The 16071-nt window shown below is 54.6% G+C and overlaps 1 protein-coding gene across 2 annotated transcripts in view; it reads right to left on the bottom strand.

The window, feature by feature from the left end:
- Positions 1 to 15594, bottom strand: part of PDE3A (phosphodiesterase 3A) — a 314107-nt gene extending 298513 nt beyond the window's left edge. For both annotated transcript variants that reach the window (XM_069762762.1, XM_069762763.1), the window contains exon 1: positions 15352 to 15594. In XM_069762762.1, coding sequence (XP_069618863.1) covers positions 15352 to 15438 — 87 coding nt within the window. In that variant the 5' untranslated portion in view covers positions 15439 to 15594. The remainder of the gene's footprint in view (positions 1 to 15351) is intronic.
- Positions 15595 to 16071: the final 477 nt, after the last annotated feature.

Below are 16071 nucleotides of genomic sequence, written 5' to 3'. Positions count from 1 at the left end.
ATATAGTATGTGGCTGGGCAATATACTACGTGACTGGGCAATATACTACGTGGCTGAGCAATATACTACGTCGCTGGGCAATATACTACGTCACTGAGCAATATACTACGTGACTGGGCAATATACTACGTGGCTGGGCAATATACTACGTGGCTGGGCAATATACTACGTGGCTGGGCAATATACTACGTGACTGGGCAATACACTACGTCGCTGGGCAATATACTACGTGGCTGGGCAATATACTATGTGACTGGGCAATATACTACGTCGCTGGGCAATATACTACGTGGCTGGGCAATATAATAAGTGGCTGGGCAATATACTACGTGACTGGGCAATATACTATGTGACTGGGCAGTATACTACGTCGCTGGGCAATATACTACGTGGCTAGGCAATATAATAAGTGGCTGGGCAATATACTACGTGACTGGGCAATATACTACGTCGCTGGGCAATATACTACGTTACTGGGCAATATACTAAGTGGCTGGGCAATATACTACGTGGCTGGGCAATATACTAAGTGGCTGGGCAATATACTAAGTGGCTGGGCAATATACTAAGTGGCTGGGCAATATACTAAGTGGCTGGGCAATATACTAAGTGGCTGGGCAATATACTAAGTGGCTGGACAATATACTAAGTGGCTGGGCAATATACTAAGTGGCTGGGCAATATACTACGTGGCTGGGCAATATACTATGTCGCTGGCTAATATACTACGTCACTGGGCAATATACTATGTGACTGGGCAATATACTACGTCGCTGGGCAATATACTATGTGACTGGGCAATATACGTCGCTGGGCAATATACTACGTGACTGGGCAATATACTAAGTGGCTGGGCAATATACTAAGTGGCTGGGCAATATACTACATGGCTGGGCAATATACTACGTGGCTGGGCAATATACTACGTGGCTGGGCAATATACTACGTGACTGGGCAATATACTACGTCGCTGGGCAATATACTACGTGGCTGGGCAATATACTACGTGACTGGGCAATATACTATGTGAACGGGCAATATACTACGTGACTGGGCAATATACTACGTGGCTGGGCAATATACTACGTGACTGGGCAATATACTACGTGAACGGGCAATATACTATGTGACTGGGCAATATACTACGTGGCTGGGCAATATACTACGTGGCTGGGCAATATACTACGTGACTGGGCAATATACTATGTGAACGGGCAATATACTACGTGACTGGGCAATATACTACGTGGCTGGGTAATATACTACGTGGCTGGGTAATATACTACGTGACTGGGCAATATACTACGTGGCTGGGCAATATACTACGTGACTGGGCAATATACTACGTGAACGGGCAATATACTACGTGACTGGGCAATATACTACGTGAACGGGCAATATACTACGTGACTGGGCAGTATACTATGCGACTGGGCAATATACTACGTGGCTGGGTAATATACTACGTGGCTGGGCAATATACTACGTGACTGGGCAATATACTACGTGGCTGGGCAATATACTACGTGACTGGGCAATATACTACGTGAACGGGCAATATACTACGTGACTGGGCAATATACTACGTGGCTGGGCAATATACTACGTGGCTGGGCAATATACTACGTGACTGGGCAATATACTATGTGAACGGGCAATATACTACGTGACTGGGCAATATACTACGTGGCTGGGTAATATACTACGTCGCTGGGCAATATACTACGTGACTGGGCAATATACTAAGTGGCTGGGCAATATACTAAGTGGCTGGGCAATATTCTACGTGGCTGGGCAATATACTACGTTGCTGGGCAATATACTACGTGGCTGGGCAATATACTACGTGGCTGGGCAATATACTACGTGGCTGGGTAATATACTACGTGGCTGGACAATATACTACGTGGCTGGGCAATATACTACGTGGCTGGGCAATATACTACGTGGCTGGGCAATATACTACGTGACTGGGCAATATACTACGTGACTGGGCAATATACTACGTGACTGGGCAATATACTATGTCACTGGGCAATATACGTCACTGGGCAATATACTACGTCACTGGGCAATATACTATGTGACTGGGCAATATACTACGTGACTGGGCAATATACTACGTGGCTGGGCTATATACTACGTGGACATGTACATTCTAGAATACCCAATGCGTTAGAATCGGGCCACCATCTAGTGCTGTAATAATACCGCTATACAGTGCTGTGATAGAAGTGTTATCTCACACATTACCGTCACACAGCGCTATAATACTGACATACAGGTATAATACTATACAGAGCAGTAATAATACTGTATACAATGCTGTAATAATACCGCTATACAGTGCTGTGATAGAAGTGTTATCTCATACATTTCCGTCACACAGTGCTATTATACTGACATACAGGTATAATACTGTAGAGCAGTAATAATATTGTTTACAATGCTGTAATAATGTCAATGTCCGGAGCCGTCAGTGTCCAAAACCGTCAGTGTCCAAAACCGTCAGTGTCCGGAACCGTCAGTGTCCGGAACCGTCAGTGTCCGGAACCGTCAGTGTCCGGAGCCGTCAGTGTCCGGAGCCGTCAGTGTCCGGAGCCGTCAGTGTCTGGAACCGTCAGTGTCCGGAACCATCAGTGTCCGGAACCGTCACAGAACCGTTAGTGTCCAGAACCGTTAATGTCTAGAACCGTCAGTGTCCAGAGCCGCCAGTGTCCGGAGCCGTCAATGTCCAGAGCCATCAATGTCCAGAGCAGTCAGTGTCCAGAGCCCTTAATGCCCACAGCCGTCAGTGTCCTGAACCGTCACAAAACCGTCAGTGTCCAGAACAGTCAATGTCCAGAACAGTCAATGTCCAGAGCCGTCAATGTCCAGAGCCGTCAATGTCCAGAACTGTCAATTTCCAGAACCGTCAATGTCCAGAACCGTCAGTGTCCAGAACCGTCAGTGTCCAGAACCGTCAATGTCCAGAATCGTCAATGTCCAGAACTGTCAATGTCCAGAACAGTCAGTGTCCAGAACCGTCAATGTCCAGAACCGTCAGTGTCCAGAACCGTCAATGTCCAGAGCCGTCAGTGTCCAGAACCATCACAGAACCGTCAATGTCCAGAGCCGTCAGTGTCCAGAACCGTCAGTGTCCAGAGCCCTCAATGTCCACAGCCGTCAGTGTCCAGAACCGTCACAGAACCGTTAGTGTCCAGAACCGTCAATGTCTAGAACCGTCAATGTCCGGAGCCGCCAGTGTCTGGAGCCGCCAGTGTCCAGAGCCGCCAGTGTCCACAGCCGTCAATGTCCACAGCCGTCAATGTCCACAGCCGTCAATGTCCACAGCCGTCAATGTCCACAGCCGTCAATGTCCACAGCCGTCAATGTCCACAGCCGTCAATGTCCACAGCCGTCAATGTCCACAGCCGTCAATGTCCACAGCCGTCAATGTCCACAGCCGTCAGTGTCCACAGCCGTCAGTGTCCAGAACCGTGACAGAACCGTCAGTGTCCAGAACAGTCAATGTCCAGAGCCGTCAGTGTCCAGAGCCTTCAGTTTCCAGAACCGTCATTGTCCAGAGCCCTCAATGTCCACAGCCCTCAATGTCCAGAACCGTCAATGTCCACAGCCGTCAATGTCCACAGCCGTCAATGTCCACAGCCGTCAATGTCCACAGCCGTCAATGTCCACAGCCGTCAATATCCACAGCCGTCAATGTCCACAGCCGTCAATGTCCACAGCCGTCAATGTCCACAGCCGTCAATGTCCACAGCCGTCAGTGTCCAGAACCGTCACAGAACCGTCAGTGTCCAGAACAGTCAATGTCCAGAGCCGTCAGTGTCCAGAGCCTTCAGTTTCCAGAACCGTCAATGTCCAGAGCCCTCAATGTCCAGAGCCCTCAATGTCCAGAACCGTCAATGTCCAGAACCGTCAATGTCCAGAACCGTCAGTGTCCAGAACAGTCAGTGTCCAGAACAGTCAGTGTCCAGAACCGTCAATGTCCAGAACTGTCAATGTCCAGAACAGTCAGTGTCCAGACCCGTCAATGTCCAGACCCGTCAATGTCTAGACCCGTCAATGTCCAGAACCGTCAATGTCCAGAACAGTCAGTGTCCAGAACAGTCAGTGTCCAGAACCGTCAATGTCCAGAGCCGTCAATGTCCAGAGCCCTCAATGTCCAGAGCCCTCAATGTCCACAGCCGTCAGTGTCCAGAACCATCACAGAACCGTTAGTGTCCAGAACCGTCAATGTCTAGAACCGTCAGTGTCCGGAGCCGCCAGTGTCCGGAGCCGTCAATGTCCAGAGCCGTCAATGTCCAGAGCCGTCAATGTCCAGAGCCGTCAATGTCCAGAGCCGTCAATGTCCAGAGCCGTCAATGTCCACAGCCGTCAATGTCCACAGCCGTCAATGTCCACAGCCGTCAATGTCCACAGCCGTCAATGTCCACAGCCGTCAATGTCCAGAGCCGTCAATGTCCAGAGCCGTCAATGTCCAGAACAGTCAGTGTCCAGAACCGTCAATGTCCAGAACTGTCAATGTCCAGAACCGTCAGTGTCCAGACCTGTCAATGTCCAGACCCGTCAATGTCTAGACCTGTCAATGTCCAGAATCGTCAATGTCCAGAACAGTCAGTGTCCAGACCCGTCAATGTCCAGACCCGTCAATGTCTAGACCCGTCAATGTCTAGACCCGTCAATGTCTAGACCCGTCAATGTCCAGAATCGTCAATGTCCAGAACCGTCAGTGTCCAGAACCGTCACAGAACCGTCAATGTCCAGAGCCGTCAATGTCCAGAGCCGTCAGTGTCCAGAACCGTCACAGAACCGTCAGTGTTCAGAACAGTCAATGTCCAGAGCCGTCAATGTCCAGAACAGTCAGTGTCCAGAACAGTCAGTGTCCAGAACAGTCAATGTCCAGAGCCGTCAATGTCCAGAACAGTCAGTGTCCAGAACAGTCAATGTCCAGAGCCTTCAGTTTCCAGAACCGTCAATGTCCAGAGCCGTCAATGTCCAGAGCCGTCAATGTCCAGAGCCGTCAATGTCCAGAGCCGTCAATGTCCAGAGCCGTCAATGTCCAGAGCCGTCAATGTCCAGAGCCGTCAGTGTCCAGATCCGTCACAGAACCGTCAGTGTCCAGAACAGGCAATGTCCAGAGCCTTCAGTTTCCAGAACCGTCAATGTCCAGACCCGTCAATGTCCAGAGCCGTCAATGTCCAGAACAGTCAGTGTCCAGAACAGTCAGTGTCCAGAACAGTCAGTGTCCAGAACCGTCAATGTCCAGACCCGTCAATGACCAGACCCGTCAATGTCTAGGCCCGTCAATGTCTAGACCCGTCAATGTCCAGAATCGTCAATGTCCAGAACCGTCAGTGTACAGAACCGTCACAGAACCGTCAATGTCCAGAGCCGTCAGTGTACAGACCCGTCAATGTCCAGAGCCGTCAATGTCCAGAGCCGTCAGTGTCCAGAGCCGTCACAGAACCGTCAGCGTTCAGAACAGTCAATGTCCAGAGCCGTCAGTGTCCAGAACAGTCAGTGTCCAGAACCGTCAGTGTCCAGAACCGTCAATGTCCAGAGCCCTCAATGTCCACAGCCGTCAGTGTCCACAGCCGTCAATGTCCACAGCCGTCAATGTCCACAGCCGTCAATGTCCACAGCCGTCAATGTCCACAGCCGTCAATGTCCACAGCCGTCAGTGTCCAGAACCGTCACAGAACCGTCAGTGTCCAGAACAGTCAATGTCCAGAGCCGTCAGTGTCCAGAGCCCTCAATGTCCAGAACCGTCAATGTCCAGAACCGTCAATGTCCAGAACCGTCAGTGTCCAGAACCGTCAATGTCCAGAACAGTCAGTGTCCAGAACAGTCAGTGTCCAGAACAGTCAGTGTCCAGAACCGTCAATGTCCAGAACTGTCAATGTCCAGAACAGTCAGTGTCCAGACCCGTCAATGTCCAGACCCGTCAATGTCTAGACCCGTCAATGTCTAGACCCGTCAATGTCTAGACCCGTCAATGTCCAGAATCGTCAATGTCCAGAGCCGTCAATGTCCAGAGCCGTCAGTGTCCAGAACCGTCAGTGTCCAGAACCGTCACAGAACCGTCAGTGTCCAGAACAGTCTATGTCCAGAGCCGTCAATGTCCAGAGTCGTCAATGTCCAGAGCCGTCAATGTCCAGAGCCGTCAATGTCCAGAGCCGTCAATGTCCAGAGCCGTCAATGTCCAGAGCCGTCAATGTCCAGAGCCGTCAATGTCCAGAGCCGTCAATGTCCAGAGCCGTCAATGTCCAGAGCCGTCAATGTCCAGAGCCGTCAATGTCCAGAGCCGTCAATGTCCAGAGCCGTCAATGTCCAGAGCCGTCAATGTCCACAGCCGTCAATGTCCACAGCCGTCAATGTCCACAGCCGTCAATGTCCACAGCCGTCAATGTCCACAGCCGTCAATGTCCACAGCCGTCAATGTCCACAGCCGTCAATGTCCAGAGCCATCAATGTCCAGAGCCGTCAATGTCCAGAACAGTCAATGTCCAGAACCGTCAGTGTCCAGACCTGTCAATGTCCAGACCCGTCAATGTCTAGACCTGTCAATGTCCAGAATCGTCAATGTCCAGAACAGTCAGTGTCCAGACCCGTCAATGTCCAGACCCGTCAATGTCTAGACCCGTCAATGTCTAGACCCGTCAATGTCTAGACCCGTCAATGTCCAGAATCGTCAATGTCCAGAACCGTCAGTGTCCAGAACCGTCACAGAACCGTCAGTGTTCAGAACAGTCAATGTCCAGAGCCGTCAATGTCCAGAGCCGTCAGTGTCCAGAACCGTCACAGAACCGTCAGTGTTCAGAACAGTCAATGTCCAGAGCCGTCAATGTCCAGAACAGTCAGTGTCCAGAACAGTCAGTGTCCAGAACAGTCAATGTCCAGAGCCGTCAATGTCCAGAACAGTCAGTGTCCAGAACAGTCAATGTCCAGAGCCTTCAGTTTCCAGAACCGTCAATGTCCAGAGCCGTCAATGTCCAGAGCCGTCAGTGTCCAGAGCCGTCACAGAACCGTCAGTGTCCAGAACAGTCAATGTCCAGAGCCTTCAGTTTCCAGAACCGTCAATGTCCAGACCCGTCAATGTCCAGAGCGTCAATGTCCAGAACAGTGTCCAGAACAGTCAGTGTCCAGAACCGTCAATGTCCAGACCCGTCAATGTCCAGACCCGTCAATGTCCAGAATCGTCAATGTCCAGAACCGTCAGTGTACAGAACCGTCACAGAACCGTCAATGTCCAGAGCCGTCAGTGTACAGACCCGTCAATGTCCAGAGCCGTCAATGTCCAGAGCCGTCAGTATCCAGAGCCGTCACAGAACCGTCAGTGTTCAGAACAGTCAATGTCCAGAGCCGTCAGTGTCCAGAACCGTCAGTGTCCAGAACCGTCAGTGTCCAGAACCGTCAGTGTCCAGAACCGTCAATGTCCAGAGCCCTCAATGTCCACAGCCGTCAGTGTCACAGAACCGTTAGTGTCCAGAACCGTCATTGTCCGGAGCCGCCAGTGTCCGGAGCCGCCAATGTCCGGAGCCGCCAATGTCCAGAGCCGTCAATGTCCGGAGCCGTCAATGTCCAGAGCCGTCAATGTCCAGAGCCTTTAGTTTCCAGAACCGTCAATGTCCAGAGCCGTCAATGTCTAGAGCCGTCAATGTCCAGAGCCTTTAGTTTCCAGAACAGTCAATGTCCAGAGCCGTCAGTGTCCGGAGCCGTCAATGTCCAGAGCCGTCAATGTCCAGAACCGTCAATGTCCAGAGCCTTTAGTTTCCAGAGCCGTCAATGTCCAGAGCCGTCAATGTCCAGAGCCGTCAATGTCCAGAGCCGTCAATGTCCAGAGCCGTCAGTTTCCAGAACCGTCAATGTCCAGAGCCGTCAATGTCCAGAGCCGTCAATGTCCAGAACCTTCAGTGTCTAGAACCGTCAGTGTCCGGAGCCGTCAATGTCCGGAGCCGTCAGTGTCCGGAGCCGTCAGTGTCCGGAGCCGTCAGTTTCCAGAACCGTCAATGTACAGAACTGTCAATGTCCAGACAATGTCCAGAACCATCAATGTCCAGAACCGTCAGTGTCCGGAGCCGTCAATGTACAGAACTGTGAATGTCCAGACAATGTCCAGACCCGTCAATGTCCAGAACCGTCAGTGTCCGGAGCCGTCACTGTCCGGAGCCGTCAATGTCCGGAGCCGTCAATGTCCAGAGCCATCAATGTCCAGAGTCGTCAATGTCCAGAACAGTCTATGTCCGGAACCGTCAGTGTCCGGAACCGTCAGTGTCCGGAACCGTCAGTGTCCGGAGCCGTCAGTGTCCGGAGCCGTCAGTGTCCGGAGCCGTCAGTGTCCGGAGCCGTCAGTGTCCGGAGCCGTCAATGTCCGGAACCGTCAATGTCCAGAACCGTCAATGTCCAGAGCCGTCAATGTCCAGAGCCGTCAATGTCCAGAACCGTCAATGTCCAGAACCGTCAATGTCCAGAACCGTCAATGTCCAGAGCCGTCAATGTCCAGAGCCGTCAATGTCCAGAACCGTCAGTGTCCAGAACCGTCAGTGTCCAGAGCCGTCAATGTCCAGAGCCGTCAGTGTCCAGAACCGTCACAGAACCGTCAGTGTTCAGAACAGTCAATGTCCAGAGCCGTCAATGTCCAGAACAGTCAGTGTCCAGAACAGTCAGTGTCCAGAACAGTCAATGTCCAGAACAGTCAGTGTCCAGAACAGTCAATGTCCAGAGCCTTCAGTTTCCAGAACCGTCAATGTCCAGAGCCGTCAATGTCCAGAGCCGTCAATGTCCAGAGCCGTCAATGTCCAGAGCCGTCAATGTCCAGAGCCGTCAATGTCCAGAGCCGTCAATGTCCAGAGCCGTCAATGTCCAGAGCCGTCAGTGTCCAGAGCCGTCACAGAACCGTCAGTGTCCAGAACAGTCAATGTCCAGAGCCTTCAGTTTCCAGAACCGTCAATGTCCAGACCCGTCAATGTCCAGAGCCGTCAATGTCCAGAGCCGTCAATGTCCAGAGCCGTCAGTGTCCAGAGCCGTCACAGAACCGTCAGTGTCCAGAACAGTCAATGTCCAGAGCCTTCAGTTTCCAGAACAGTCAGTGTCCAGAACCGTCAATGTCCAGACCCATCAATGTCCAGACCCGTCAATGTCTAGGCCCGTCAATGTCTAGACCCGTCAATGTCCAGAATCGTCAATGTCCAGAACCGTCAGTGTACAGAACCGTCACAGAACCGTCAATGTCCAGAGCCGTCAGTGTACAGACCCGTCAATGTCCAGAGCCGTCAATGTCCAGAGCCGTCAGTGTCCAGAGCCGTCACAGAACCGTCAGTGTTCAGAACAGTCAATGTCCAGAGCCGTCAGTGTCCAGAACCGTCAGTGTCCAGAACCGTCAGTGTCCAGAACCGTCAGTGTCCAGAACTGTCAATGTCCAGAGCCCTCAATGTCCACAGCCGTCAGTGTCCAGAACCGTCACAGAACCGTTAGTGTCCAGAACCGTCAATGTCTAGAACCGTCATTGTCCGGAGCCGCCAGTGTCCGGAGCCGCCAATGTCCAGAGCCGCCAATGTCCAGAGCCGTCAATGTCCGGAGCCGTCAATGTCCAGAGCCGTCAATGTCCAGAGCCTTTAGTTTCCAGAACCGTCAATGTCCAGAGCCGTCAATGTCCAGAGCCTTTAGTTTCCAGAACAGTCAATGTCCAGAGCCGTCAATGTCCGGAGCCGTCAATGTCCAGAACCGTCAATGTCCAGAGCCTTTAGTTTCCAGAGCCGTCAATGTCCAGAGCCGTCAATGTCCAGAGCCGTCAATGTCCAGAGCCGTCAATGTCCAGAACCTTCAGTGTCTAGAACCGTCAGTGTCCGGAGCCGTCAGTGTCCGGAGCCGTCAGTGTCCGGAGCCGTCAGTGTCCGGAGCCGTCAGTGTCCGGAGCCGTCAATGTCCAGAGCCGTCAGTGTCCGGAGCTGTCAATGTCCAGAACCGTCAATGTCCAGACAATGTCCAGAACCATCAATTTCCAGAACCGTCAGTGTCCGGAGCCGTCAATGTACAGAACTGTGAATGTCCAGACAATGTCCAGACCCGTCAATATCCAGAACCGTCAGTGTCCGGAGCCGTCACTGTCCGGAGCCGTCAATGTCCGGAGCCGTCAATGTCCAGAGCCGTCAATGTCCAGAACCGTCAATGTCCAGAACCGTCAATGTCCGGAACCGTCAATGTCCGGAACCGTCAGTGTCCAGAACCGTCAATGTCCAGAGCCGTCAATGTCCAGAGCCGTCAATGTCCAGAACCGTCAATGTCCAGAACCGTCAATGTCCAGAACCGTCAATGTCCAGAGCCGTCAATGTCCAGAACCGTCAGTGTCCAGAACCGTCAGTGTCCAGAGCCGTCAATGTCCAGAGCCGTCAGTGTCCAGAACCTTGACAGAACCGTCAGTGTTCAGAACAGTCAATGTCCAGAGCCGTCAATGTCCAGAACAGTCAGTGTCCAGAACAGTCAGTGTCCAGAACAGTCAATGTCCAGAGCCGTCAATGTCCAGAACAGTCAGTGTCCAGAACAGTCAATGTCCAGAGCCTTCAGTTTCCAGAACCGTCAATGTCCAGAGCCGTCAATGTCCAGAGCCGTCAATGTCCAGAGCCGTCAATGTCCAGAGCCGTCAATGTCCAGATCCGTCACAGAACCGTCAGTGTCCAGAACAGTCAATGTCCAGAGCCTTCAGTTTCCAGAACCGTCAATGTCCAGACCCGTCAATGTCCAGAGCCGTCAATGTCCAGAACAGTCAGTGTCCAGAACAGTCAGTGTCCAGAACCGTCAATGTCCAGACCCGTCAATGTCCAGACCCGTCAATGTCTAGGCCCGTCAATGTCTAGACCCGTCAATGTCCAGAATCGTCAATGTCCAGAACCGTCAGTGTACAGAACCGTCACAGAACCGTCAATGTCCAGAGCCGTCAGTGTACAGACCCGTCAATGTCCAGAGCCGCCAATGTCCAGAGCCGTCAATGTCCGGAGCCGTCAATGTCCAGAGCCGTCAATGTCCAGAGCCTTTAGTTTCCAGAACCGTCAATGTCCAGAGCCGTCAATGTCCAGAGCCGTCAATGTCCAGAGCCGTCAATGTCCAGAGCCTTTAGTTTCCAGAACAGTCAATGTCCAGAGCCGTCAGTGTCCGGAGCCGTCAATGTCCAGAGCCGTCAATGTCCAGAACCGTCAATGTCCAGAGCCTTTAGTTTCCAGAGCCGTCAATGTCCAGAGCCGTCAATGTCCAGAGCCGTCAATGTCCAGAACCGTCAATGTCCAGAGCCTTTAGTTTCCAGAGCCGTCAATGTCCAGAGCCGTCAATGTCCAGAGCCGTCAATGTCCAGAGCCGTCAATGTCCAGAGCCGTCAGTTTCCAGAACCGTCAATGTCCAGAGCCGTCAATGTCCAGAGCCGTCAATGTCCAGAACCTTCAGTGTCTAGAACCGTCAGTGTCCGGAGCCGTCAATGTCCGGAGCCGTCAGTGTCCGGAGCCGTCAGTGTCCGGAGCCGTCAGTTTCCAGAACCGTCAATGTCCAGAGCCGTCAGTGTCCAGAGCCGTCAATGTCCAGAGCCGTCAATGTCCAGAGCCGTCAGTGTCCGGAGCCGTCAATGTCCAGAGCCGTCAGTTTCCAGAACCGTCAATGTCCAGAGCCGTCAATGTCCAGACAATGTCCAGAACCATCAATGTCCAGAACCGTCAGTGTCCGGAGCCGTCAATGTACAGAACTGTGAATGTCCAGACAATGTCCAGACCCGTCAATGTCCAGAACCGTCAGTGTCCGGAGCCGTCACTGTCCGGAGCCGTCACTGTCCAGAGCCGTCAATGTCCAGAACCGTCAGTGTCCAGAGCCGTCAGTGTCCGGAGCCGTCAATGTCCAGAACCGTCAGTGTCCACAGCCGGGATGGTCCCAGTGTCCTCTCCTCCGTCCGCTCCTCTCGTCCTCTCCTCTCGTCCTCTCCTCCGTCCTGTTCTCCTCCGTCCTGTTCTCCTCCGTCCTGTTCTCCTCCGTCCTGTTCTCCTCCGTCCTCTCCTTCTTCCTCCGTCCTCTCCTTCGTCCTCTCCTCTCCTCCGGTCTCTCCTCTCCTCCGTCCTGTTCTCCTCCGTCCTCTCCTCTCCTCCGGTCTCTCCTCCGTCCTCTCCTCTCCTCCGTCCTCTCCTTTCCTCCTTTGTCTCCTCCGTCCCGTCCTCTCCTCCGTCCTCTCCTCTCCTCCGGTCTTTCCTCCGTCCTGTACTCTCCTCCGTCCTGTCCTCCTTCCTGTTCTCCTCCGTCCTCTCCTCGGTCCTCTCCTCCGTCCTCTTCTCCTCCGTCCTCTCCTCTCCTTTGCTCCTTCCTCTCCTCTCTTCCTCCCTCCGTCCTCACCTCCGTCCTCTCCTGTCCTCTGTCCTCTCCTCCGTCCTGTTCTCCTCTCCTCCGTCCGCTCCTCTCCTCCGTCCCGTCCTCTCCTCTTCTCCTCTGTCCTCTCCTCTGTCCTCTCCTCCTTCCTCCGTCCTCTCCTTCCTCCCTCCGTTCTCTCCTCCGTCCTCTCCTCTGGTCTCTCCTCCGTCCTGTTCTCCTCCGTCCTCTCCTCTGGTCTCTCCTCTCCTCCGTCCTGTTCTCCTCCGTCCTTTCCTTTCCTCCTTTGTCTCCTCCGTCCCGTCCTCTCCTCCGTCCTCTCCTCTCCTCCGGTCTTTCCTCTGTCCTGTACTCTCCTCCGTCCTGTCCTCCTTCCTGTTCTCCTCCGTCCTCTCCTCTTCTCCTTCCTCTCCTCCGTCCTCCCCTCTCCTCCGTCCTCTCCTCTCCTCCGTCCTCTCCTCCGTCCTGTCCTCAGTCCTGTCCTCTCATCCTTCCTCCGTCCTCTCCTCTGTCCTCTCCTCCGTCCTCTTCCTCCCTCCGTCCTCTCTTCTCCTCCGTCCTCTCCTCTCCTCCGTCCTCTCCTCCTTCCTCTCCTCCGTTCTCTCCTCAGTCCTCTCCTCTCCTCCGTCCTCTCCTCGGTCTCTCCTCAGTCATGTCCTCTCCTCCGTCCTTTCCTCTCCTCCGTCCTGTTCTCCTCCGTCCTCTCCTCTCCTCCGTCCTGTCCTCCGCCCTGTCCTCTCCTCCGTCCTCTCCTCTCCTCCGTCCTGTTCTCCTCCGGTCTCTCCTCTGTCCTTTCCTCCGTCCTCTCCTCCGTCCTGTCCTCCGTCCTGTCCTCTCCTCCGTCCTCTCCTCTCCTCCGTCCTGTCCTCTCCTCCGTCCTCTCCTTTCCTCCTTCCTCTCCTCCGTCCTGTTCTCCTCCGTCCTCTCCTCTTCTCCGTCCTCTCCTCTCCTCCGTCCTCTCCTCTCCTCCGTCCTGTCCTTTCCTCCTTCCTCTCCTCTCCTCTGTCCTCTCCTCTGTCCTCTCCTCCGTTCTCTCCTCCGTCCTCTCCTCCGTCCTGTCCTCTCCTCTCCTCCGTCCTCTCCTCTCCTCCGTCCTGTTCTCCTCCGTCCTCTCCTTTCCTCCTTCCTCTCCTCCGTCCTGTTCTCCTCCGTCCTCTCCTCTCCTCTGTCCTCTCCTCTGTCCTCTCCTCCGTTCTCTCCTCCGTCCTCTCCTCCGTCCTGTCCTCTCCTCTCCTCCGTCCTCTCCTCTCCTCCGTCCTGTTCTCCTCCGTCCTCTCCTTTCCTCCTTCCTCTCCTCCGTCCTGTTCTCCTCCGTCCTGTTCTCCTCTCCTCTGTCCTCTCCTCTGTCCTCTCCTCCGTCCTCTCCTCTCCTCCGTCCTCTCCTTTCCTCCTTCCTCTCCTCCGTCCTCTCCTTTCCTCCTTCTTCTCCTCCGTCCTGTTCGCCTCCGTCCTGTTCTCCTCTCCTCTGTCCTCTCCTCTGTCCTCTCCTCCGTCCTCTCCTCTCCTCCGTCCTCTCCTTTCCTCCTTCCTCTCCTCCGTCCTCTCCTTTCCTCCTTCCTCTCCTCCGTCCTGTTCTCCTCCGTCCTGTTCTCCTCTCCTCTGTCCTCTCCTCCGTCCTCTCCTCTCCTCCGTCCTCTCCTCTCCTCCGTCCTCTCCTTTCCTCCTTCCTCTCCTCCGTCCTCTCCTTTCCTCCTTCTTCTCCTCCGTCCTGTTCTCCTCTCCTCTGTCCTCTCCTCTGTCCTCTCCTCCGTCCTCTCCTCTCCTCCGTCCTCTCCTTTCCTCCTTCCTCTCCTCCGTCCTCTCCTTTCCTCCTTCCTCTCCTCCGTCCTGTTCTCCTCTCCTCTATCCTCTCCTCCGTCCTCTCCTCTCCTCTGTCCTCTCCTCCGTTCTCTCCTCTGTCCTCTCCTCTCCTCCGTCCTGTTCTCCTCCGTCCTCTCCTCTCCTCTGTCCTCTCCTCCGTCCTCTCCTTTCCTCCTTCCTCTCCTCCGTCCTCTCCTCTCCTCGGTCCTCTCCTCGGTCCTCTCCTCTGTCCTCTCCTCTGTCCTCTCCTCTGTCCTCTCCTCTCCTTTCCTCCTTCCTCTCCTCGGTCCTCTCCTCGGTCCTCTCCTCTGTCCTCTCCTTTCCTCCTTCCTCTCCTCCGTCCTCTCCTTTCCTCCTTCCTCTCCTCTCCTCTGTCCTCTCCTCCGTTCTCTCCTCCGTCCTTTCCTCCTTCCTCTCCTCCGTCCTCTCCTCTCCTCGGTCCTCTCCTCGGTCCTCTCCTCTGTCCTCTCCTCTCCTTTCCTCCTTCCTCTCCTCGGTCCTCTCCTCGGTCCTCTCCTCGGTCCTCTCCTCCGTCCTCTCCTCTCCTCTGTCCTCTCCTCTGTCCTCTCCTTTCCTCCTTCCTCTCCTCCGTCCTCTCCTTTCCTCCTTCCTCTCCTCTCTCCTCTCCTCTGTCCTCTCCTCCGTTCTCTCCTCCGTCCTTTCCTCCTTCCTCTCCTCCGTCCTCTCCTCTCTCCTCTCCTCTGTCCTCTCCTCCGTTCTCTCCTCCGTCCTTTCCTCCTTCCTCTCCTCCGTCCTCTCCTCTCCTCCGTCCTCTCCTCTCCTCTGTCCTCTCCTCCGTTCTCTCCTCCGTCCTTTCCTCCTTCCTCTCCTCCGTCCTCTCCTCTCTCCTCTCCTCTGTCCTCTCCTCCGTTCTCTCCTCCGTCCTTTCCTCCTTCCTCTCCTCTGTCCTCTCCTCTCTCCTCTCCTCTGTCCTCTCCTCCGTTCTCTCCTCCGTCCTTTCCTCCTTCCTCTCCTCCGTCCTCTCCTCTCCTCCGTCCTCTCCTCTCCTCTGTCCTCTCCTCCGTTCTCTCCTCTGTCCTCTCCTCCTTCCTCTCCTCCGTCCTCTCCTCTCCTCCGTCCTCTCCCCTCTCCTCCGTTCTCTCCTCCGTCCTCTCCTCCGTTCTCTCCTCTGTCCTCTCCTCCGTCAGTGCGGTCGGGACGGTCCCGGAGCGTCGCCCCGTGTCTCCCGCGGTCGGAGAAGCCGCGGGCACCTACCTGCTCTCGGGGGATGCAGGGCAGAGACGTCCGCCGCTGGGACTTGCCGCCGCCGCCGCCGCCGCAGCTCGGGGGGTTCCGGGACATATCGCTACTTGTGCGCCCGGCGCAGCGGAGGGGTCCGGGCAGAGGTCGGGGCAGGACGGGGGCGGCTCCAGCTCAGATCCCGCCGCTCCCGGTACATTCCTCGTCCCAACAGCAGCCGCAGAGCCGCCGCCTCCGCCCGGTGCCCGGAGCCCGAAACATCAGGAGCAGCGCAGGAAGCAGCCGGGAGAGAGCGGGGACACAGCGCGGACAGCGCCCCCCGGTGTGCGGAGCGGGGACTGCGGAGCGGAGCACAGCGGATTCCGGAGCATTTCGGCCTCACGCGTTTCCGTCTCCGTGTTTTGTGCTCCTCCGTTGAGTTCTCCTCAGACCTCCGTTCACTACATTGAGTTGTGCGTCAATGTCTTAAGGGTAAGTTCACACACTGCGTTTTTGCTACAGAACATGCCCTATTTTCCTGTCTCAGCAGAGTGGATGCGATTCCTGCAGAGTGGAGCACACCTCATGTGTTTTTCCTTTTCGTCTTTCAGCGTTTTTCATCCATTGTAAAGAAAGGGAAAAAAGAATCAAAACCACAACGTTTTTCTGCAGCTTTTTTCCTGCCAGGATTTGCTGTAGTGTCAGCAGCACAGACTGAACGTGGGAACAAAACCTCACGAGAGACATTTGCCACAA

Source organism: Ranitomeya imitator, chromosome 4 (assembly GCF_032444005.1).
Source record: "Ranitomeya imitator isolate aRanImi1 chromosome 4, aRanImi1.pri, whole genome shotgun sequence".
NCBI classification, from domain to species: Eukaryota; Metazoa; Chordata; class Amphibia; order Anura; family Dendrobatidae; genus Ranitomeya; species Ranitomeya imitator.
Note: the sequence above shows the minus strand (reverse complement) of the source record. Positions and strands in the feature narration are given on the sequence as shown.